This window comes from Choloepus didactylus, chromosome 9 (assembly GCF_015220235.1).
Source record: "Choloepus didactylus isolate mChoDid1 chromosome 9, mChoDid1.pri, whole genome shotgun sequence".
Classification (NCBI taxonomy): Eukaryota; Metazoa; Chordata; class Mammalia; order Pilosa; family Megalonychidae; genus Choloepus; species Choloepus didactylus.
The window spans coordinates 57,955,117-57,979,972 of record NC_051315.1 but is presented as its reverse complement, the minus strand read 5'-3'; the positions used below and the strand labels follow the sequence as shown (position 1 = coordinate 57,979,972).

Here is a 24,856-nt window from a genome sequence, read left to right as displayed (position 1 = left end):
AGAGATTAAATTAAATAAATAGTTGATCACTTACTACTGTTTGAAGTGTAGGAGAAGGGAAATCCAGTCAGGATTCACTACTGAGCCCTGATCTAACTGCCTCTCTCTTTCCCTTATCTCTTATTCCCTCTATAGGGGTCCTGGGATGTTGGCTCCTGCTGTGCTTTTAGTCCTATAGGAGAACATGACCAGTGGGGTTGGTTATACATATATCAGGACAAATCCCCCTTCCCCCCAACTTGGAGCTTGAAAGTGTGAATAAAATATAGCCAAAGGACTAGGGAGGAGGTATCAGCAATTCTTTCTGCAGATTTTGGTAAGTCATGTTTAGCTCCTAGAACACTAGAATATAGACTAAAGAGAGGAGTAGAGGCCAAAATCTTTGAGGCACAACCCAACCCAGGAAGACAAAGAATTTACCCCAAGAGAGAAAAGAGGCAAAATACCTAGGCTCTGACCAAGGACACTGATCAACTTTCAGCAAGGAAGGTCATAATATAATACAATCCCCTCCTAAAGCCCTCAAAATAAGCCTCATATAATTTGGTCCAAGTTTTTCAAGATAGTGGACTGTGAAAAATGGAAACAATGATCCCCACCTCCTAGTAGCCATGCCTTTGTATAGTCCTTGAGTGTGGGCTGGACTTAGTGACTCACTTCTAATGAACAGAATATGGCAGGAGTGATGGGATGGCACTTCTGAGATTGGGTTACTAAAAGACTGTGCCTTCCCTCTTGGGAACTTTGACTCTCTCTCTCTCTCTCTCTTAGATCACTAGTTATGGAGGAAGTAGTCTGCCATTTAGTGAGCTGCCCTATGGAGAGGCCCAGAAGACAAGGAACTAATGTCTTTGGTCAACAGCCAGTGAGGACCAGAGGCTTGTCAATAGCCACATGAGTGAGCCTGGGAATGGATCCTCCCCCAGAAGAGCCTTGAGATGGCTGCGGGCCTGGTCAACACCTTCACTGTCCCAGTCAGGGACCCTAACACAGGGGCACCCAGCCAAGCCATTCCCGGATTCCTGACCCACATAAACCGGGAGCTAATAAACATTTGTTTTAAGCCATTAAGTTTGGAGGTAATTTGTTACACAGCAATAGACAATGAATACAAGCACCAGTATGATACACAGTGATTATTTATAGGTCATGAAACATGTCTGCCTGTTGTTAATCTTAGAGGAGACGGAGTATGACGATTCCCTCTAAAACCCTGTTTGATTTTTTTTCCTTTCAGTGAAGACAAATGACATGTTTCCAATGCTCAGTCTGTTAACCACTCCCTGTTTTTTTATTTAGAAAAGTTGATTGTCAGCATTTACAGAACAAGATGTTTCCTTTACAGTTATTATGTTTTCGAAATGGATCCCTAGTACCTGACTCAGGTTTCCCCATTAATGCAACTTTCATACTTACAAAGTAATCAGTTAAGAGGAACTCAGATTTTTTTTCTGTAGATGAAATTGCAGTTTCTTCCATTAAAGACTGGATATCTTTTTCGATGTCTATCTTGCTGATGGCACAATGAATCTGGATGTGGCACTGGCAATGCCAAGGAAAGCAGAACAAGATTCCTGAATAAACAGGTCCCACAAATTCTTAACATACATATGAGAAATAGAGAAATCATCACTACTTACTGTGGTCAATGCTTGACCAAAACCAGAAATATGGTGGTTGTATTGGTTTAAGTTATTGCATAAAAGTTGAATTCTTTCCTTTTCCAGCTCCAGAATGCTCTGAAAAGGATAGAAAATGCAGTGAGATCAGCCAGTTGTTACCAAAACTGAAGGCACCCATGAAGCATGGACATGCCTGCAGAAGGCCTGAATTGAACCCACTATCTTGATCATGCCTCTCACTGCATCATTTCCAAACCACAGTGGGGGAGATCTCCAAGGAGAGGGATGTGATTTGATATCTGCCTCCTATTTATCCACTTTTAGGAACACTTTAACTCCCACACTTTCCCCAGGCTAACTTGGCTTCAAAAGGCTTACAGGCAGATGCCGTGGGATACCTGACATTCACAAAGAAGGGGGAGGAAAGGAGAAAAGGAAGCATTTGAGAAGTATCTGTGAATCCTAGAGAAGAAGAGGTAAGACCCGGTAAAATCTTGAAAACTCATTCAGGCACTATTTTTAGAATCATTTATAGTGCACACAAGGCATTCTGCTAGTCTCTGCAGGGCCAAAGATAACAGACACAAATTCTCTGGTCAAGGAAAATTGGACAAGAGCAGAATCCCAGAGTCTGCTCAAAGCATAACTGTGGCCTAAAATTAGGCCTGGGGATCAGGGACCGCTATTTGAAGGTGAGAACAGAGCCTTTTGGCTGGGGAGGGTAAAGAAGGAAGTCAGGGGAATCATACTTGCCTTGTTAGCTATTAACATTTTTGAAGAAATTAGTTATTACACTCTTGCCACTTCTAGCTGAGTTGCTAACTGGTTGTTTTGAGGGAATGAAGGATGGAGAGGACTAGCAACTACTCAGGGCTGGGGCAGATGAAATATGCAGGGGGGTTGATTAGTAGGCCACTTGGGGGCAATGTGAGGGTGCAGGGTATGTGCCCAGAGGACTTTGGGCTTTGACAGAGGTGGCAGGTGTCCCAGACAAAATTCTCCCAGCACTGTTTCCGTAAGGACAAGACTGGGCATTCATCCTCATAGGCAGAGAAAGCCAGGTTGGTTGCTCTCATATCCACCATCTAGCCACCCTCCCACTCCCCTCCAAAGTAGAGAGCACTCTGCAAGTCTTTCACTGAAGAAGGCTTAGGGTGAACTCGTGCATTACAAATTACTATAGGGAGAAAGAAGGTGGTACATGTCTCATCCTTCCTCCCTTGGCAAACTTACAGGAGCCCCACTGGCCTGACCCAGTATGGTGTTCTACATCCTTGTGCTTAGATGACATTCACATTCTGTTGTTATGTCATCTACGCTATATAGTCATCTTAGCACAGCTCTTAAATATTAGTAAAAAACAGTGGCAGGCAGTAATTATGAATATCTATGCTAATAGTCTGCAAATTTAGACTTTTGTGCCAAATGTCCTGACATTTGGATCAGAAAGCCTAGAGCTCTGCTCCCCAAACAGCCACCTTCTTAGAAGCACCAGAAGCTACACTATTTTTGTCATGTCAGTGGAAGCCAAATGCCCTTGTTCCTGCTGGCAGTCCCCTGAGTCTTTCTCCAAACTTTTGAGCACCAGCCATTTGAGTATGGCCACGTGCTCTTCTGTCTCCCTGATAAAAGGCGAAAGGCACTGAAGACCTATCAAACATATTTCTTCTTCAAAGACAAAAGCCATATGCATCATAAATATGTAAAACAAATTCTGCTTATTTGCTTGGGTCTCAAATGGACCAATCTTCAAAAAGAAAGAGTACTTACATCATAGAAAAAGATGAAGAAAACAGCTGTCCTAGTTTAGCAATATGAACAAAGGACAGGAGAGAAAATAAAAGCCAGGTTTTAGGAACACACTGCATCCCTGATGGGCAGCTCTTTCTTTACTTTGACAAGTGTTGAACCACTAGCATTAATCTGAGACTAGAATAACTGGTGTCCCTTGGTGGAGACTGGTAATATTTAACAGATTTTAACTACATTTCAGGGAAATCATTAAAATGATCTATGTTTGCTCATGAAAAGAGCCTAAGATAAATTTCACTGTGCAAAGGGGAAATCCATACCTCATTTAATGAATTATTACTTTCTATTATCTTGCTCTTTTTTATATAAAACAAGTGGTAGGGAAGCAGTACACTGGAGGACCTCAAGCTATCCTTTTGTGCTTTACAATACACATAAGGAAACTCAGGAGAGTTATCAAGAAATAGCAAACAGAGTTGGTGTCTGTCTGGGGCCCAGGCCTCATGATAATTTATGCTCTTCATTCATTGTTTTCAGTTCCTGCTGTTCTGGCCTTTTCTGGTTTGTAGTATTGGAGGAACTTACAAAGGACTTCATTTTTCACCTGAACAGCATTTGTAAAACTGATAAAAGAAATACACCGTCTTTAGACTCTCAAACTGTAGTATGCCTAGCCATCACCTGGACCCCTTCCCAAAATCATTCAGAGGTTCTAATTTACCAATTCTAGAGCAGGAGCTCAGGAGGTGCTTTGAGATATCATAGTATTGTATGGCATTTAGAAAATAAAAAGACCCACAAAAAATAAATTTAAAAAGCATTTATAATTCTTCCACCCAGAAGTGACTACAGTTAACAGACCACAGACCACTGTATTTTAGTTCAGGTGTGTGTATATGTATGATTTTTTTAAATTAAATTTTACTGAGATTTATTCACAAACCACATAATCATCCACAGTTTACAAACAATTGCTCACAGTACCATTTTATAATTATGCATTCATCACCACAGTTAATTGTTGAACATTTTCATTACCACACACAAAAAAGAATAAGAATAAAAATTAAAGTAAAAAAGAACACACAAGACATTCCATACCCCGCCCCATCCCTCTCTATTATTCATTTACTTTTTGTCATTTTTCTACTCATCTGTCCATACATTGGATAAAGGGAGTGTGAGCCACAGGGTTTTCATAATCACATGGTCCCACAGTATAAGCTATATAGTTATACAATCATCTTCAAGAATCTAGGCTACTGGGTTACAGTTCAACAGTTTCAGGTATTTCCTTTGGGCTATTCCAATACACTAAAAACTAAAAAGGGATATCTATGTAATGCATAAGAATAACCTCCAGAATGACCTCTCAATTCTATTTGAAATCTCTTAGCCACTGAAACTTTATTTTGTTTCATTTCTCTTCCCCCTTTTGGTCCAACAAAGCCTTCTCATTCCCACGATGTCAGGGCCAAGCTCATCCCCATGAGTCATGTCCCACTTTGCCAGGGTGATTTACACCCCTGGGGGTCATGTCCTCCTAGGGGGGAGGGCAGTGAGTTCACCTGCACAGTTGGCTTAGAGAGAGGGGCCACATCTGAGCAACAAAAGAGGTTCTCTGGGGATGACTCTTAGGCACAATTTTAAGTAGGCTTAGACTCTCTTCTGCAGTAACAAACTTCATAAGGGCAAGCCCCAAGATGGAGGGCTCAGCCTTCTAAATTGGTAGCCCCCAATGCTTGTGAGAATATCATTAATTCCCCAGGTGGGAAAGTTTAATATTTCTACATTTTCCCCCAGTCCCTCAAGGGGGCTTTGAAAATACATTTTTATTCTCTGCCCAAATTACTCTGGGATGTATTGGGGCTTCACAATAAACTGTACAAACCAACCAGACCATATGGCAACCTCATGCTTAGCTTCCTGTGGAACTTTCTATTCAAAGTTCCATGTAAAATATGGTGTTTGAGTAAACTGACTATACAAGTTAAATTATATAGTGTGTTACTAAAAATATAGATTGCACCTAATAAACATCTCATTTGGCCTCACACATAAGTTGAAGTTTTAAAACACCATTAATATCATCCTATACCCTTCAGTCTGATTTACCTTAGTCCCAATCAAGTCCATTTTGTTCATATCTCTAATTGAAGTCTGATCTCTTTTTTCAGACTCTTTAGCATTTGCTGTATGGAGTAATGCTGACATTCATAGCTGCTGGACTCTGGCTCTGAGTCTCAGATGTCACACAGATACCCAAAGTTCCAGGGACCAACCAGATTATATACAAAGAGCTCAGCACCTCCAAATTTAGAAATAGCCATTACAGCTCAGGAATAGATGTAACTGCTGTGAGAGCTTATAATCTAGGAACTTTTACAATAAGCCTTCCCCTGATAACATATGCTCTCAGATTCAATTCTCAGAGTTTGTACCCAATAGTTAGTCCATATTAGTTAGGCATTCTAATGTTTTTCTTTTCATTTCTGGTTTATTTCACTCAGTATTTTTTTCAATGTCCATTCACCTCACAACTTCATTCCTTCTTGTAGCAGCTCAATCTTCCATTGTATGAATACACCACAGTTGGCCATTCTGTTCATCATTTGGTGTACCCTTAGGCCACTGCCAGCCACTGTGAATTGTGAATACTGCCGCCATAAACCCCACTGTGCAATTGTCCATTCATGTCCCTGTTTTCAGTTCTTCCAAGTATATACCCACTAACAGGGTTGCAGGACCATATGGCAACCCCATGCTTAGCTTCCTGTGGAACCACCACACTGCCCTCCAGATGGGCTGCACCATTCTACTTCCCCACCAATGGTGATTAGGTACACCCCTTTCTCCACATTTTCTCCAGCACTTGTATCCCTCTGTTTATTTTTTAGATGGTTTTATTCAAACAGCATACATTCCATCCTAAGTAAACAATCAATGGTTCTTTGTATAATCACATAGTTATGCATTCACCAGCACTATCTAAATTAGAACATTTCCATTTCTGATATTTCTTCTCTTTCTTCAATTCAGCATCTGTGGGGTCCTTCTCCAGTCTATATCCTCCTCCAGAGTTTCAAACAATTCAGAAGTGTCTTTTTCTTGTTGAATCTCTGGAGAGGAGTTTTTAGTAGCTTCTTACATCACCATGTTGATGATGTCATCCCTGTATATGATTTTATCTTTCTAGTTATCTATCAAAGTATTCCAGTTTGTATCTTGTTTTTTCACTTAACATTATACATGAGCAGTTTCCCATGGCATTAGTCTTCAATAACACCATTTTAATGACTTCATTATAGTCCATTGTGTAGGTGTATATTGATTCATTTAATCAGCCCCTTAATGGTGGCTATTTGGGTTTTTTCTCCCTTTTACTTTTACTGTATTTTGAACAGAATCTGTGTTTTGTTTTTCAGCTGCTTCCTCAAGATAAGATATTACCTTGCTCAACCAGGGTTCTAGGAGACAACGAAGCCCTAAAGTCCCAAGGCATCCATTGTATGTAATTAATTATCTTCTCTCCTCTGCACCTAGAATGATGCTAGTCACCAGTCACTTACCATCCTTGGGGGAACCTAGAAAATATTGCACAAATCATTTATTGTGTTCTGTGGTTCAGAGGAAGACCGTGGTTGGAGAAAGTGAATGTTTTTAACTTAAAATCCTTGAGTAAGTACTATTGGTACCAAGCATTTGATGCTTGGTAGTGTGGTTGTTATTCTTAAAAAATATATTTTTGCTGATTTCTACTAAATGGGTTTTTCATCTTGGAAGGTAGGAAATGGGGCTTGAAAATAATTAAGTAAGGAAATAATGAGACTATTTTTAACATGTGATTTGTGGATTTGGTTTCCTTACTTAATAGCCACACTTAAGACTAAAATATTTCTCATCGCAGCTAATATAGTGCCTTGAACAGAGATCAATGAAGGCCCTCTAAAAGAATTTGCAAATCCAAACCTGGAGAGTAAGAAGGGGTAAAAAGACCCTAAAATTCATTCTTACATTTGATTTTTACAGAAGAATGATGATAAAATTGAGGGAAAATGGAACCGAGGGACCCTTGTTGTCCCATTTCTACTTCTCATACTCACAATGAAATTTCCCTTTAACTAAACCCACTTCACTACATGTTTCTGTGGATCTAATATTTTTCACTTGAGTTTATAAACACAGAAGCTACAGAATACAGAGTAATATGTGAGTCCATGACATATTGGTATAGACTGAATGTATACAAGCCAAGGAAATACAAAGTAAGGAAACCATTATTAAGGGTTGAAAAGACGTGACAGAAATTGTCTCAATTTGGGCCCAATGGGCTTGGGCTGGCAAAAGAGAGCTCAAAAGAATATGGGGTAAGAGGTAATGGGCAATCTAAGAGGGAGAGAGAGTAAAAAGCTACTAAGCCCACAGCATAGTGGTAGAATACAGATAGAGAATACAGAAGGAGTGAAAGGAAATCCTACTTTTTCTTGAGGCAGTTATGAACATGAGTAGAAACTCCACAGTTTTGGGTTCTAATATAAAACCTAGGGTTTAAATATTTTTAAAGCTCAGGTGAAAGGAGATCTTTTGAAATATAAATAAAATGTAAATAAATGTGTCTTTTTCTAGACCAGGGAGACTTTGTAAGGAAAGAAGATCATTTCCATGATGCTTTAATACAAAAGGTGGGAATGTTGAAGAGGCCAGTAGGACATGTAGAAGAAAAGGAAGCTGAGAACAAGGAAGGAGAGAACTTGTAAAAACATCCGTCCATAAGGATGGTAATAACAATACGGAAGGCCAGCTAGACGGAGCACACCAGACAACAAGGTTAAACAGCTTACTCACAGCCCTTGAAGGGTGCATCCATTTCTCTCACATCTCCTCACAGGGGTATCTAAGGAAGCCAGGCTTGGTGAGAAGGTTATAGCTTTATTGGAAATTCCTGGGAGGTGAGGCGAGATCAGAGCCCAGGCTGGAGAGTCAGACTTCAGAAGGATAAAGCTAGAATTTAAATTCCTGGCTTTTTCCTCATCCTCTTCCTCCAAAATCTATTTAGCATAAGTAAGGGGATCCTATTTGAAAGTGTAAACTAAAGAAGGGTTTCTTCTCATTTCTTCTCTTCTTTGACCTAAGTTTTCATCTCACCTCTTTCCTTCCCTCCTTTTTTTCTAATTCAGCATCTTGACCAGATTTAAAGACAGCCCTTTGTTTTCTACTTGCCTGACCTCCTGTCCTCTCCCAGCTCCTACTGAGGCAGAAGCATAGCCCAGAGGTAAAACCTGTGGCATCAGACCGCCTCGATTGTATCCTGGCAACCATCTTGGGCAAGTTAGTTAATCTCTCCAAGCCTCAGTTTCCTCAGCTATAAAATGGGAATAAAATTATTAGCATTCTCTTAATGTGGCTGTGTTGAATGCAAAACATAACGCACATGAAAGGGCTTAGGGCAGTGCCTGCCCAGTCATGAATATTCATGCCCACGTTGCAGTGCTTATCAAATTGCATTGTGATGGCTTCAGTTTTCAATTGCACCTTGCCTTAAATATTTTTTAAATTAAAGCACATAGAGGAAAAAAAAACCAGTCTGGTCAAAGTACATGACAGCACTTTGTAAAGTCGTATCAAGCACTATGTAAACATAAGGCAGTGCTATCATATGGGAACTAAAAAAAAAAAAAAAAAAAATCTGTTGATGTTGACTTAAACAATAAAAGAACTAAGCTATTGAGGTATTGTAGCGGATCCTGACCCATTTTTTATAACCCACCCCACTGCCGAAGCAGCTCCTTCCCTAACTAGGTTGAAAAAGTTTCCATTTCTCTTTTCTCTGAAATTCCCACCTACACAACCCATAGATAAATTCTTGTTTTAATAGCTCTAGTCAGACCAGCCTTAATTAGCTTTAACAGAGACCTGAACTTAAAATGACCCTGGGACATAAAATATCTTGGGAGCGAAATCAAAGTGAGCTGAGACAACAGGAAAGGAATATCGGAAGTGAAAGAAAGCAAGAGGTTCGATCATTACAAATTCGGCACCTTACCAGCTCAGGGAGGCAGATCTGAGGAACTATTTATCCTCTCTCTTCGCCAGGCTAACCTTTGCTAAATAAACTTTTTCTTTTCTCAAACCATTTGCCTATTTTTATTGGGTCTTTTATGTGTGGGTCTTTGCTACTAAGCTCTGTGTATCTCAAGATCTGCTCTGGTACTTTATTTATTGTTATATATATCTCTAGTGCTCAACACGATGTCTGACATACCAAGGAACTTTGCAATTGACTACTGTATGAATCAGTTCTTGTGTCTAAAACTCAATTCTCAGTACCTAATACCTAAGCGCTAATTTACACTTTACTTTGACAGCACGTTTTGAAGTTATCTGAGTTCTATTACATTTGTTAAGAATTAGGAGCAGAAACTCAGGTCAATGACACTTAATAAATTTCCACTGGTAATAGTCTCCATGGGGAAATTGAAACAATGAGAAAAAACATGGTTTATCTGAAGTTACGATATGTGTTAGGGTCATAGCTGTGGGCAGAGATCAGGAGTCTTAACTGTAGACCAGATCTCCATTTCCATAGCTACACAAAGTTCCACAGGAAAAGAGAACACTGTAAATGCATAACTTACCTGGTAACAGTTTTCTAGTGTGTTTTCCCATTTCAGTCTGGTAGAATAGCCAGTCATGTTTTTTTGATAGTAATTTTCGTCTTCCTTTGCCAACTTCTCAGCAGATTTTTCCAGTTTATTGAGGAGCTAGAGAAAAATATCAGTCATATATTCATTAACACATTTATAAAAGCCCTTTGTAATTCCATAGAAATAATTATATTTGGTGCAATGATATGTTTCTCATCTCTCAGCTCAAGTCATAAACATAACTATATATGACAAAACCAAAGAACTTTTTCAGAAAAAAAGGGATTCAGAGCGAGAAAGAAACCTAAAGACCTTTCAGTCTGATTCCCTCAATTTTACACTTGAGAAAATTGGGTCCCTTAAATGTGAAGTGATTTGCCCTTAAATATGAAGGCCCTTAAATATGAAGTTCATCAAGTCAAGGAAAAGGGCAAATGACAGGCAAGGAGAAATAAGCACAAGTCAAGGATCTCCAACTCAAGACCGCAATCTACCAATGAGTCCTGTAGTCTTATTTGGTAAATCTTTTAGGCTCCTGGAGACTTGTGGAATCATATAATATTTAGAACTTGGATGGGCCTGGCTACCATCTTGTCTGGCACACTTACTTTATTTTCACTCTACAAACACAGTAGTAGGTTAGGAATCAGACTTCCAGGATTTGAGTCCTGGTTCCGGATTCAGGCAAGTTGCTTAACCTTCATGAGCCACAGCTGTCTCATCTCTATGTTTTGCTTTGAAGATTCAAGAAGGAAATGCAGGTAAAATGCATAGCACACTGCCCAACACCTGGTATCGCACTCAGTAAAGATTAGCAAGTATTGTTTCTGGTGAAGAGCCTGAGACACAAGCCCAAAGTTCACTGCAAATTATGGACAGCTTGATCAGATGGTTTCCTTTCTCCCAGCTCACCAGTGAGCTGCATGATTACAAGGAGCCACCTCTTGCCAATCACCAGAAATTGCCATGCTGATTATTAAGTCTTACGGAAAATAGAAGTAACACAAAACTCCCTGGAACAGGGCAACTGAAATTGTTTCTCAGAATGCTCATACAAGTAAATTCACCTTTCTGAGAAATGAGGAATTTAGATTACATGAGCAATTTTCAAGCTTTAGTGAGCCTAGGAAGGACCTGAGGTGCTTGTTAAAATTGTAGATCCTGGGGTCCCACAAGTAACAAGTCTGATTAAGCTTTTCTGTCATGGGATTGGGAAATCTGGATTTTCACTATTTCCTCAGATGATTCTGATGTGAGTAATCCTCAAACCACACCAAGCACCCCTCTGACTTAAGCCACATAGGAGTCTCAAGGACAGAGGCAAAAAACTTTTAAGAATGACCTACTTCATGTTTAAGGACAGTAATGAAAAACATTCATCCAAAATACTGAATATTAACACCATTTACTTTTTTATTGCAATTAATATGCTAGCCATTCAACTGTCCCTTGGCTCTGATGTATGACCTACACAGAGCACATCTGGTTTTGTATGTCAGGTATAATGAATCTGATCTATCTGTGGAGACATGAGCTTGTGAATTTTAACCTGATAACAATATAGCGAAAGGGCACAAAGAATGTCATGGCTATAATTTACTAAATTATTGTGCTTAGATTCTTACTGAGAATGTTTAGGCCCCAGCAAGGAGAGCTCAGTCTCTGATCAACATGAATCAGTCTCCACTATACAGCTAGAAGTTTCTGCTCAGCAAATTTACAGCAAATAGACCCAAATAGATATAAAAGAAGAATATGGAGTCCTATATTCTTATTTAAGGAACTTTTCAGAAATCTTTAAAAAATTTGTCGATTGAATACTTTTCCTTTCTACTTTTCTTTCTGTTGGAACAAACATCTGATTCATTTACTTGTTTATTAATTCATTCAATAATCAGATATTTATGAAATGCCTACAATGCGTCATGTGCAATGCTAGGCTCTGGGAATATGAAAGTGTATCAGATAGGCATCCCATCTGGTCAGGGACCCACATGGGCCATTACTACTCTGGGTGATACATACCAGGATAATAGAAGTGCTTAGGTATTACTGGGGCACCAAGAGGGGCACCTAACCCAGCTTTGCAGTTAAAATGATGTTTAAGCTGAGACTTGGCACAGAATAATTGCTCAAAAAATGATTCCTATATGAATAAATCTGAAATAAAAGTAGGAATTGGTGAGGCAAAATAGCTTGGCATGTTGCAGATTCTGTTTTTTGTTTTGTTTTGCTTTGGTTTTTTTTTTGTTTGTTTGTTTTTGAAGAAGGAGCATGCAGTTCCAGAGGGAGAATAGCAAGGGATGATGCTGAAGAGATGGGCAAGGTTCCACCAGGGGGAGTCTGAAAGGATATGTAGAGGAATTGGTACTTGATTCTGAGGTCACTGAGAAGCCTTTAAAGGCTTTTTAAAGGGGAAAGATATGCTCAGATTGGAGTTTCAGAAAAGTCTGTTTTACTTACATGTGGGGGCTAGATGGGAGAGGAAACACTGAAAGCAAAGAAACCAATTCACCAGTTGTAAGTATTCCAGGCAAAAAATGGTGGTGGCCTGGAGAAGACAGTGGCAGTGGACACAGATATAAGTAGAGAAACTCAGGAAGTATTTGGTTTAGGAGTTAGAATTGGGAGACCATGGTGGATAGTGATATTCAAAGACATAGAAAACAAACACAGGAATACAGAATATCTTTGGTGGAGGAAAGTGGTAGGTCTTTCATTTTCCCTTCTGGAGATCCAGAGAGCAGTTTAGAGAATGGTTGGCTGGAGATAGAGATATAGACTTGGGTGTTGTCAGCACATATATGGTAATTGAAGTCTTGAGAGTATATTTACTGTGTAGCTATTATTTATTGGGTACCCAATATTTAGAGTACAGTATTGGACACTGGCGATACAGTGGTGAATAAAACAAACACAGGAGAGGAATTCTCAGAAGCAGCAATATATAAAGGTCAGGCAGATTAAAGGGAAGACCATAAAGGAGTCTAAGAAAAATTATTCTGAAAGGTAGGAGGAAAACTAAAGGAGTGAGATATTGCTGAACTTAAAAGAAGAGAGTGTTTTGAGAAGGGAGAGAGCAGTGATGCTTAAGTTGAATGAGGTAAGAACTGGAGAGTAACCTCTGCCTTTAGCAACAAAGAGGACATTGTTTTTGGTGGCAAGAACCAAATGGAATGGTGGGGAAAGTCTTGATTGGTGAGGTTTGAGGAGTGAACAGGATCTGAGGAAGTGGAGACAGAAAACAGACAATCCTTTCAATAAATTTTATTGTAAAGGAGAGGAGAGATGATAATAGCTGGGAAGGAATAGGAAGAGGGTCATAGAAAAATGTGTTCCTGACTCTCCTGCTTTCCCAAGATAGGAGGGAATTGAAAAGGCAGAAAGTAGGGAACTGCTAGAGAAGGGGATGTCAAAGATACAGGAGAGAGGGGGACAGTCAAGAGAAGAGTCTCTGAGATGCAGGATGGGATGGGTTCTAGAGCACAGGAGGAAGAACTGGTCTCTCCCTTTGCAACCTGAGGGCAGGAGGAAACCTGCCTGCATAAATACTGTTACTTTAGGAGGCAGGTGGCTGGAAGTTGAGGGAGTTTCTGTCTGGTGACTACTATATACTCTGAGGTAGCAGACAAGACTGTTTGCTGAGAGTGTGTGGTGAGGAAAGAGGTGTAAAGAGAATGGAGGCTTTACCAGCTTCTGCTGAGCATGGGGACTGCTACCAGGAGAACGGGAAGAAATGCTGAGCAGCACAGAGGGACTAGTTTAGGTTGCCAATCCTGGACATGTCAGTGTAAGATGAGAAAATGAATGTCGCCTTAGGTGTTTAGCTTGAGAACTGAAAAAAGAAAAAAGCTGCTAGATTAGACCATTCAGGTGGCATGGGTCTATGATGTGATGACAGCCAACAGCTGGAGGAGGGCAGGAGAGGACCGCAGACTTCAACCTCCCAGGGAAGCTGCTAATGAGGGAAGGTAGAAGAAATTCACCACTTAACTGTTCATGCTTGTTTCTTGCTTTGTCTACTACATCAGTAAAGAATATCTTCTAAGGAGGGTTCAGTCTGCTTAAAAGAGACCCTGATGATTTTATCATATCCTGGTTTAGCTCCCTTGGAAGCTGTCTCATTAATCAGTACTTGTTATGATTATTTCAAACTATGAAGACTAATGTGAAGAAATAAGAACCTTGTGTAATCCTATCAACAATGAATTTAAGCCATTCAACTAATAGTTTCTCCAGATGAAACGATGGAGTTACTTGCTCTTTTCTTTTCATGTTAAGAATATTGGGGGTTGGAGTGGTACTGGCTGCATTTTCTTAAGGAAACTCATTTTGGAGAAAATACTAACCATTTCAAAGATTTCCAATCTGGGGCACACACTAAAAGGAGTATGTGAGATAACCTACATCCCAGTACTATTTGCATTTGTTTTCAATTAAAAATAGAGTTATTACACTTTATTCTTATTTGATATAAGGACTGACTTTGGTGCTCACAGGTGGGCAGCTGTGGATTCTGAAGCCTGCTGGGGGAAGAGTGAGGATTCTACAACATGAGAAGCTGATGTGGGTTCTCATAAGTCTCTTCACCTCTGTCTGCATCCTGGGATATGTAGCCATTACACATGCCTGAGTCAGGTGGATTTACTGATTTTTATTATTCAGTTTTAATTAGGTTCATGCACACAAAATGCACAAATGTCTTAGAAAGGTCTCTGCCAAGAACCTGTAGATTGAAGTTAATCTAATAATGTAAGCACAGGAAGTCACAAGAAAATGTCAGAGCCCATGCTTCTTTCTGCTCCTAGTTGTGAGTACATCATCAGCCACATTAAAAAGCAAAAACTGTAGTGAATATTTAGACAATATGACAAGAAGTTGACAAAGAATTTTAAATTTATCAAGAGGACTATTAGAAATATGAATTTATATTTACTATGATTAAGGCTGAACCTTGCCCCCCAATGTATATTTTGCTGTGAAATATTGTTTCACAATTGAATAATGGTATCATAATTAGCTAATCATTTAAAATATTGCTTATTTAATCTTCATCTCATCTTGTAAACATTTGTACTTTACATATTTTATAATATGCATACCATATTGGTACAATATACAAAGCACTATATATATTATATAGCATAAGTAATGAACACCATATATTATATATTAAACACACTCACACATATATATTATATTAACTTATTTGGGGTGCTTGAACTGAGAAATATTTTATTAATGGGGTTCCCTATCAAAAATCCGGACATGGTCTAATTTGCCATGTCAATAATATCTCTTAAAAATATGTGGACCAAGAATGATTAGGAATCACTGTGCTAAGGACAGGAAGCCCATCCATTTCTAACCACATATACCCAGCCCAGTTACCTTCTGCCTTTCCTTCTTAGTCACAGATTGCTTGGAGCTTTCTACAAGATGGAAAAGTGCTTCATGCTTCTTGGTACTCATCATTAATTTTTTCTTGGCCTAGAGTCAAAAGCATACAAAAAAGAAAAAAAAAAAGGGACTATTATCAAGAGGAAAGCTCTTCTGTTTTGAAACAAGGCTTGTTTATGTGCTAGCCTGAATGATTGTGTATATTTGGTTCTTCATTCCTGCCCTTGCCGAAAACCTGCCTAAAATATCACAGCAGCTTATATTTAGCCCTGAGAACCACTGTATATATTTTTCATCATACTGGGTTCACTCAAGAAGGCTTTACATGTTACTAAATTACTGAAGCTTTTGAAGACAAACATCTATCTAACATAAGGGAAGGGAATGGATTTACCATAAAAAATATCACAACAAACACAAAAGACGCACTGCTTCATTCTTTTACAAGCTGGGCCACATCTGAGGTTGTTTTAAGAGTCTCTCTTAAAATTGTTACAAGGGAGAAGCGTTGCTCCCTGATGCCAGGGCTGGTGAGCTGGGCATTTGCCCGGGATCCTGTGAAATGACCAGCATTTTCAGAGATCAGGGGAGGGAAAGCAATAGAAGAGAGGAGGAAGGAAGAAGTGCTCAAATCCCTTACCCTGTTGATGCCTCAAACCTAGAAGTGGGTAAAGATTCAGGTGATCATTTTCCATTCTAATGCAGTTTGAGTTTGGCAGACAATGATGCTTCAGAGATAAAACAAGCAAAAAGAGCTTGGCTTGAATAGAATTCCACCTGTTTAGGACCTGGGTTGATAGAAAGACTGCTTGGCTTTTAACCTCGAGGATGTAATGACTGTAGAAATAGATAATGAAGCAGGGAAGCTCAGGTCTCTCTTCCTTCAGGATTTACCTTGGGAATCATAGGGTTGTGCCTCTGAACATATGAAGTCTCTAAAAAAGGTAATTCAAGGAATGAGAAGCTCTTATAGGCCCTCTTTTCCATCTTCAGTTGGTCACCTGCCAGCTGATAAATGCGAGTGGAAGGCAAGAGTATTTAGTCCTATAAAGCTTTCCATTTGTGTCTCCAAAATAGACTGTACTTCATTATTGAACCCTTTGAATTATAACTGGGGAGAAAATTATTATTGTTCAATTTCTCTGTCACCCATCATAAAAAATAAAATCTTTTGTTTAGAAAAATTACTTGGTAGAAATCAGGAAATAATAACAGATGTTTTTGCTCTTGGAAGCAATTGCAGCTTCTGAGCATTGTTTCTGGCTTTTGGTCCATTCTGTTGAATTTCCTGTGAAAGTTGAATATTTAAAGAAAATGGATTTTTAAAAATAAATGCTTTTCAAGAAAGCTCTAAAATCAAGAACACAACTAAAATCAAATGGCTGGACACATTTTCTGGGACTTTTAAAAATATTTATTACAAAAATGATTCTCATGAGCCTCTTTTTCTCAGTAAAACTACTGTTGGTTTAAGAATGAATTTATCGCAGACATTTCTTAGCTAATATCTTGGTATTTTGGAGTTCTCAGTTTCACCAAAAGCTTCAGTGGCAACACTGGGGGCCTAGATGGGCCCTCCTGTTTTTGAAGGCTTCTCTGGTTATTTGGCATTAGTGATTTTTCACTTGACAAGTTTCCCTTTGAACACTAACACTTTGGAAAGGAAAAAGGAGAATGTGAGCTCTTGAAGCATGAGACCTCTCAAAGGGGATCAGGCCAAAGGGGTTTTCTTAGCAGATTCCCTCTCCACTGGCTTCTAGTCTTCCTATCTGAAGTGAATTCTTCCTGTAATAGATAGTTCTAGAATAATCTATGCATATGGCTTCCATCTGTTATTCTCCCTGCTTAAAACCTATAATGATATGCTTTAGTTTCTCACACTAGATGTATTTCCTTTCCTGAGAATTTATTCACTATTTCCTGCACATATGTTTAGTTGTCTAGCCAACTAAATTTTAAGTTACTTGAAAACAAGAACCATGTCTTAGTACAGTGCTGTGCACAAAAAGTGTACCATCATACTTGTGGAATCAAAATATGCATTCCCCTTTATGTAACACTGCCCACCCCTCCTTGTGTCCCTCTCACTAGTGAGGTAGAGGTAGCTAACTACCTTCTATAAAAGAAACACCAAAACTTGCCAAATATTACAAAATATGCAGAGAGGCAGTCATATAGTGTATTAGTTAAGAGCAGTGCTCATGGAGCCCAATCATTTGTAATCAAATCCTGGTTCAACCACTTATTTAACCTCTCTGTGTTTGTTTCTCCATTCAAAAATGAGACAACACAAGGTCATTTACCTCATTGGGTTGTTGTGATGATTAAATTTATAAATACATAGCATTTGGCACCTAAGTGTTGTGTATCAGTTATAAGTAATATCCATATTTAGAGCCATGTCTATTAGTTTGGTTGATGTGTGGGTGTGTGTGTAATATAACTCAGGGATGAGGAAACGTTTTTTTCTTAAGTTAGCACTTAAAAGTACTAATGCTAAAACCTAAAACACATTATCACGTTTGTGCAACAGAGAAAAGATTTCAATCGTAAAAACAGAGTTCATGCAAATTATTTTTGTGGATACCTGCCTTTATTTGCTGATTCCAGTTGCTAATGACAAGATTTGCTGTCTTTTCAACTTCATTATCAAGCTATTAAAGAGAAAAGAGAAAGATAATTTTTGGTAATGCTTTCTTCTTATTGAGTGGCAGTGCTGGCTTAGTAATTCTGGCACAATCACTGTGTCACAATTCATGGGAACTTCAAATCCCTCAGGAACATATTTCCTGAGGAGAGCAGCCAAACTATCTTTTCCCTGTATTAAGAATCTCTGGGTCATGGAGGGTTCAAGGTTTTGCCTTTAAATTCATTTGGTGAAATATTTCTAATCTATAAGAACGTAAAACACCCATCCATATGTGCAATCAGTGTGGAGTGGGACCTTGAAAGGTTGGTATCACTTCTGGTCTCTTCACATCCCCTCCAATGTTAACCCATGTGGCAAAAAGACTGTGATGATCAGTGACAGGCTTAGCAGTGCTAATTGTGCCAAGCATCTCCATCGCCCCTGGAGTCGATATTGCTTTCATTTTAAAGAGATCGAATTCTTTATCGTAATTAACTTTTTATCTGCTTTTAAACAGCAAGAGTGATAGTAATAATAATGAAGAAAATGAATCTGGGCAACCCCTAAGGGAGATCAAATGTAAGTCGGGGAAGAACTTTTTTTCTTGGACCAGAGTAGATCAGCCATCCCTCAACCACTCTGAGATCTAATTCATCTGTCCTTTTACTTTTTGCAGTTGTTCAAATTGGGAATATATGGTTTATTGTAACAAATGAAGTGAAAATAATTTTAAGCACTACTCCACTTTTGACTATGTACGTGGCTGAAATGTGGAACAATTTTCTTTTTAAGAAGAAATCTAATCTTTAATCTCTTGTTTGTGAGAGAGTGGGGCAGGATGGTGAGGTGCAGTGGGGAGGGCAATGCTGGAAAGAAGATTGCAAACAGGAACAGAGGTTGGGGTTGTGACATAAATTATCTAAGCACTGTGATAAATTATTGTAGCACTGTGCCTGATTTATTGTAAGTAATAAATGCTAGTAATTGCCATATTTTTATGTGATAAGAAAATGATTTTGTAATTAATGAACTATAGAGTAGTGTATGTTTTGTTACAATTGATGATAACACATTTTAATAATTGTGCTATTAACTAAGTTCATGGTTTAACTTAGGGTTCCCTGTTTGTATAGTGTAGTTCCATGGATTTTTAAAAAATTTTATTCTGTTACCATACATATGTATAATCTAACATTTCCCCTTTTAAACATGTTCAGGTATATATTCAGTGCTGCTAACTGCATTCACAGTGTTGCACTACCATCACCACCATCCATTAACAAAGCATTACCATCATGCCAAATAGGAATCCTATATGTTTTAAGCCTTAACTTCCCATTCCTATCCCCACCCTGTCCCCTGGTAACCGATACTCTAGATTCTGCCTCTGTGCATTTGCTTATTCTAACTGCTTCAAATCAGTGAGGTCAAACAATTTTCGTCCTTGTGTGTCTGGCTTATTTCACTCAATACGAGGTCTTCAAGGTTCATCCGTGTTGTCGCATATATCAGAACTCCTTTTTATGGCTGAATAATATTCCATTGTATGTGTACCACATTTTATTTATCCATTCATCCATTGATGAATACTTGGGTTCCTTCCAACTTTTGGCCATTGTGAATAATGCCGCTATGAACATTGGTGGGCAAATGAATGTTTTAGTCCCTGCTTTCAATTCTTTTGAGTATATATAGCCAGTAGTGGGATTGTCAGGTCTTATGGTAGTTCTACACTTTGTTTTCTGAGGAACCACCAAACTGTCTTGCACGTGGCTGTACCATTTGATATTGTCACCAACAATGAATGAGTGTGCCTATTTCTCCGCACCCTCTCTAACGCTTGTTATTTTCTTTCTTTCTTCCTTTTTTTTTTTTAATAGAAGCCTTGTTATCTCCCTGATGGCTAAAGATGTTGCGCATCTTTTCATGTGCTTTCTGGCCATTTGAATATCTTCTTTGGAGAGATGTCTATTCAAGTCTTTTGACCATTTTTAAATTGGGTTGTTTGTCTTTTTGTTGTTAAGTCAAAGGATTTCTTTATATATTCTGGATGTGAAACATTTATCAGACATGTGTTTTACAAATATTTTCTCTCGTTGTATAGGCTGTCATTTTTACTTTTACAATAAGTTCCTTTGAGGCACAAAAGTTTTTAATTTTGATGACGTCCCATTGCTCTATTTTTTCTTTTGTTGCTTGTGCTTTGGGTATAAAGTCTAAGAAACCATTGCCTAACACAAGGCCCTGAAGATGCTTCCCTATGTTTTCTTCTTGGAGTTTGATAGTTCTGGCTCTTATATTTAGGTCTTTGATCCATTTTGAGCTAATTTTTGTATATGGTGTGAGGTAGGAGTCCTTCTTTTTTTGCAAATGGATATGCAGTTTTTCCAGCACCATTTCCTAAAGAGACTGTTCTATCCCAATATCTGTAGAAAATTAAAGACTGTCCCACCAAAATAATAATAATGATAATAATAATTTCAAAAATATCACCTTAATTGAACCAGATTTGTGAGAATCCTAAATGTCTGGTTAAATAAAAGTTCTACTCCTACTGAGCAATATGCCATTGTCCCGCATGTTACCCTTCCAGATAGACAGCATCACATTTACAACAACGATACCAAAGGGAAGAGGAGGGGAAGGCCCCCATAGAAGAATTGGCCCAAGCAGTGCACACAAATGGTGGCCTGAGGGGTGAGGGAGGCAGGCAGTCACCAGAAGCTCACTGCGTAACGACCCACCAGCCCAAGCCAGCGGCAAAGCTCTCAGAAAGAAGCAGACCCCCAGTAGAGGGGTCCCCATCCCTGGGTTTCCTCCACTAGATGCATGGCCGAGGGAAATACAGGGAAGGCACAGGTGGGGGCTGGCCTGGGACATAGATGGTGGGTTTGGCTGCAGAAGGCACCAAGGGCTGTTGAGTGTGGGGGACTTTCTAACATTCCTACAAGCAGGGGGACCCCAAAGGGATCCACCAGGACTTTCTGGTGGAGTCTGGGGGTGGAGACAGATGGGAGGCCTGTGAGTCTCATCTCTGCCAGGGATGGCGGACTAGGCCATGTGAGGAGCCCCCGCAGCCGGGGATACCTATCCCAGGTACCTGCTCTCACTGGACCCTAAAGCTACCACATTACAGGCCAGCTCCCTGGCAGGGACAGGGGAGGAAGGAGATGTTTTTGGAAACTTTTATGGACTTCCATCTAAGCACAGACTCCATTACAGCCTCCACCCAGGCACCTCACACTTGGCTCTTACTGGGGCCTCCCAGAAGGCAAAGACTGGCACTTTCTTCTCCCCCAGAGACCTGGAAGCCTGCCCCTTCTCCCTGCCCAGCCCCTTGGAGCCCAGACAACTCCACAAGCCCCAGGAAGCCCTGCCAGGGCTGCTTTCTCTACTAGATGCAGATCAGACCTGGAGGAAGAGCAGCTCCAGCTCCATTCCAGGGAAGCAGGACAACTTAGCAGGGAGGGGTGGAGAGGGACAGACAGAAGCGAAACCAGCTACCACAGTTTCCCCTCATGGGCTGAAAAGGCACATTGCCCCAGACCCCAACCACTGCCACCCCATTCAGGTGCCCACTGCTGATAGATGCTGGGGTCACAGGGTATGAGATATAAATGTCGAGGTTACAGTCCAAAAGAGGTCAGTTCAATCTGATAGAGCCCCCCAGGAGGTAGGGCTAGGTCCAAGATGCCACGAGGGAGTCTGGGCTGGCCAGGAGCTCTACCAGGGAGGCTGAGTGGGTGAGGTGGCCCCGAGCCCTGACTCCTCAACTCAGAGGCCTAGAAGCTTCCAGGTGAGGATTGGGATGGACAAAGCTGTTCAACAAAACAACTTGGGGCTGTCCAGCCCAGGCTGAAGGGTGCTGGGATGCAGACAGAGAGGGGGAAGCCAAGCAGCCACTCCAGGACACAGTCCACTGGGCCCTTCCTTGGAAGGCTGGTGGTCAGGGGTGGCAGCTGCCCCCCCCGCCCCACGCCCTGTGGGGTCTGTGCTCCCACAAGCCTCTCTGGCACATGCTTCCCTCCTTTTGCCCAAATGTCCTTGCTACTTGAAGACCTTCCAGGAAAACCAACCAGAAATCCTACTCCTTTCCATCCCTATGAGCCTTTGGGATGCCAAAAAGATGGCTGGCCTGTGCTGATGGCATTCTGTACCCTTCCAGGAAACCACTGAAGCCATGACACCTGGCCCAAGCCTGGTCCAGCCTTTGAGGAATCCTCCTTGCAGAATGAAAGAAGATTCAGGGGGTGGCTATGGTCTGCTTACCACTGGTTGAATGTGATCATGTGGGGTGGAAGCTAAAATCAGGACAATGCCCAGGAAGGCGGGTGGGCAGACCCAGCCACTGCCCTTGCAGCCTTAGTGTGGCCCCAGTGGCATCACACCCAAGGGCAGCTTGTGTTCTGATTGGCTTGAGGGCTAGATTACCAGTTATCTTTGGAAAAAGGACCACTCATCTAGCTCTCTGAGCAAAGGGAAGCATTCTTGCCCCAGAGTTCCCTCTAGTCTTCCCAGGCTGGGGGTCTTTTGCAGTGAAGCATCAGCCTGCCCCAGACCAACTTCTCCTGCTGACCTAGGCAGGGTGGTGACCATGCACACTGAGGAGGTGGCGGTGGCCACTCCCAACAGGGTCTTTGCAGGGAGATTTCAAAAACCAGCAACAGCAACCCAAAGAAGCCTGCCTTCCCACCTCCTCGGGCTCTGGGGGCCCAGGAGGCCCAACAACTCCAGACATGGAGGGTCTCACTCCAGTTCTCGCTGCTCCAGCTCCAAGACAAGTAGTGATAAAATGACAAGAATGACACCATCTCTCTGGCAGAGCAGTGCCAGGCTGAGCCCGAAGGTCAAAACTGGCCACACAGAAGAGGGGTGAGGATGGGAAGACGAGCAGTGGGTGGCCGGCCGGGCAGGTGCAAGGCCTCCAGCATCTTCATGAGGGAATTGTCAATGGGCATCCCTCTGATGAAGTTGAAGAAGAAGAGGTGTTCCAGGCACTTGAGGCTGAGGGAGTGCAGAGCCGGCAGGTGAGCAGGAGCTTGGTGAACCTCCTTGGCTGTTCAGGGTACTTGTGTTTGCAGGAGGCCTCCGGCGATGCATGGACCTTCTCCTGCAATGCCTCCGCCATTGCCAGGTTGGAGAGCTCCTTGGGGGTTGAAGAGCACGATGGCACTGCAGGCAGACCCTCTCCATCTTGTTCATCTGCATGTCTGGCATCTTGGACAAAAACTCCCATCAGTACCCTGTCAAAGATGGTGCCCACTCCAGGGCTGTGGGCGCTGGTCCCGTGGACCTGCATGTCAGTGCGGGGAGGATGCTGAACTTCACAGCTATGGCCCAGTGGGAGAAGGAGGCAATGAGCAGCTCATTCCAGCCTGCCTGCAGCAGAATGACCTCTTCATCCAGGGGCAGCTTGGAGAAGTGTGGGTTCCACTTGGCCTATTCCACGAGCATGCTGAGCAGCTTGTCTGCCATTTGGCAAATGTTGGTGACAAGGTTGTTTGGCGAGCTGGGGTTCAGTCCCATGTTCATCTCCACGTAGGTTTCTTTATTGGTCTGGATGGCCAGCTTGGCCTCCAGGACCTTCTCCATAGGCATGTTCTCGTTGGCGCTGCTTGTGGACACCGCCACATTCTCGTTTGGCTCCTCGCCTCGCTGCCACTCCTCCTGTACTGCTTCCTGCTTCATGCCCATGGTAAAGCACTGTTTGCCCCACTGCTTGCCAAGCAGGCTGTCCTTGTCACAGCAGGTGTACGTCAGGTCCATGCAAACCATCTGCTTGAAGAAGCCCTTGCAGCACTCGCAGCTGTACATGCCTTAGTGCTTGCCTAAGGAGCCATCTCCACAGATGGCACAGGTGTGCTTGGTGAAGGACACCACGTTTCCACCTGGAGGACACCACTGAGGCCCAGTGGGGACTTGATGTCTTCACTGCTGCGGATGGGGTTCATGGGTGAGCCTAGCTGAGAACTGCAGGTGCCAAAGCCCAGAGTGGGCGTGGTGGGTAAGGACATGGAGCGGGGCCCATGGGGGAACTGATGACCAAGAAGGGCAGGCGCATGCCATTGATGGCGAGCTTAGGATTGCTGACAGGCGAGTGCAGCTGTCCAGAGTAGAGTTGAGCAAAGAGCCCATGCCAGACCCCAGAGAACGATGCAGCGAGGGGGCGGCTATAGAACCATGCCCCATTGGGCAGCTGAGGGAGGAGGAGTTCACCTGGGTGGAGAAATCAAGCAGCAGGAAATGTTTGGTGTCCATGGCTGAGCCTAACTCATGCCAGATGGCGGCCCCCAGAGTGGCCGGTGCGACTGCAGCAGCGGCTCTTAGAGGCTGCGACCTGGTGGGTTGTTGCAAAAGTTGCCCAACAATGTAAACTACTTGTGTGTTCATGCCTGTGCCCCACCCCAATGCTGTTTTGATTACTGTGACTTTGTAATAAGTTTTAATATTAGGAATTGTGAGTCCTCCAACTTCATTCTTCTTAAGATGGCTTTAGCTATTGGGGATGAGATAGGTGTTCTTACCCTTCCATATAAATTTGATGATTTCTTTTTCATTTCTGCAAAGAAGGCTGTTGGAATTTTGATTAGGACGGCATTGAATCTATACATTGCTTTGAGTAGTATTGGCCTCTTAAAATATTTAGTCTTCCAATCCATGAACATAGAATGTCCTTCCATCTTTTTAGGTTTTCCTTGATTTTCTTTAGCAATATTTTGTAGTTTTTCTGTGTACAAGTCCTTTACATCCTTGGTTAGATTTATTCCTAGATATTTGATTCTTTTAGTTGCTATTGTGAATGGAATTCT

General features: G+C 41.4%; 1 protein-coding gene and 1 pseudogene across 3 annotated transcripts in view; both read right to left on the bottom strand.

Moving 5' to 3' along the window:
• Window positions 1-24,856, bottom strand: part of NOSTRIN (nitric oxide synthase trafficking) — a 74,448-nt gene that overhangs the window by 12,556 nt on the left and 37,036 nt on the right. For all 3 annotated transcript variants that reach the window (XM_037849902.1, XM_037849903.1, XM_037849904.1), the window contains 5 exons: window positions 18,010-18,072; window positions 15,410-15,508; window positions 10,010-10,135; window positions 1,641-1,739; window positions 1,417-1,542 (listed from right to left, as the gene is read on the bottom strand). In XM_037849902.1, coding sequence (XP_037705830.1) covers window positions 1,417-1,542; window positions 1,641-1,739; window positions 10,010-10,135; window positions 15,410-15,508; window positions 18,010-18,072 — 513 coding nt within the window. The remainder of the gene's footprint in view (window positions 1-1,416; window positions 1,543-1,640; window positions 1,740-10,009; window positions 10,136-15,409; window positions 15,509-18,009; window positions 18,073-24,856) is intronic.
• LOC119544418 lies at window positions 22,344-24,520 on the bottom strand (annotated as a pseudogene).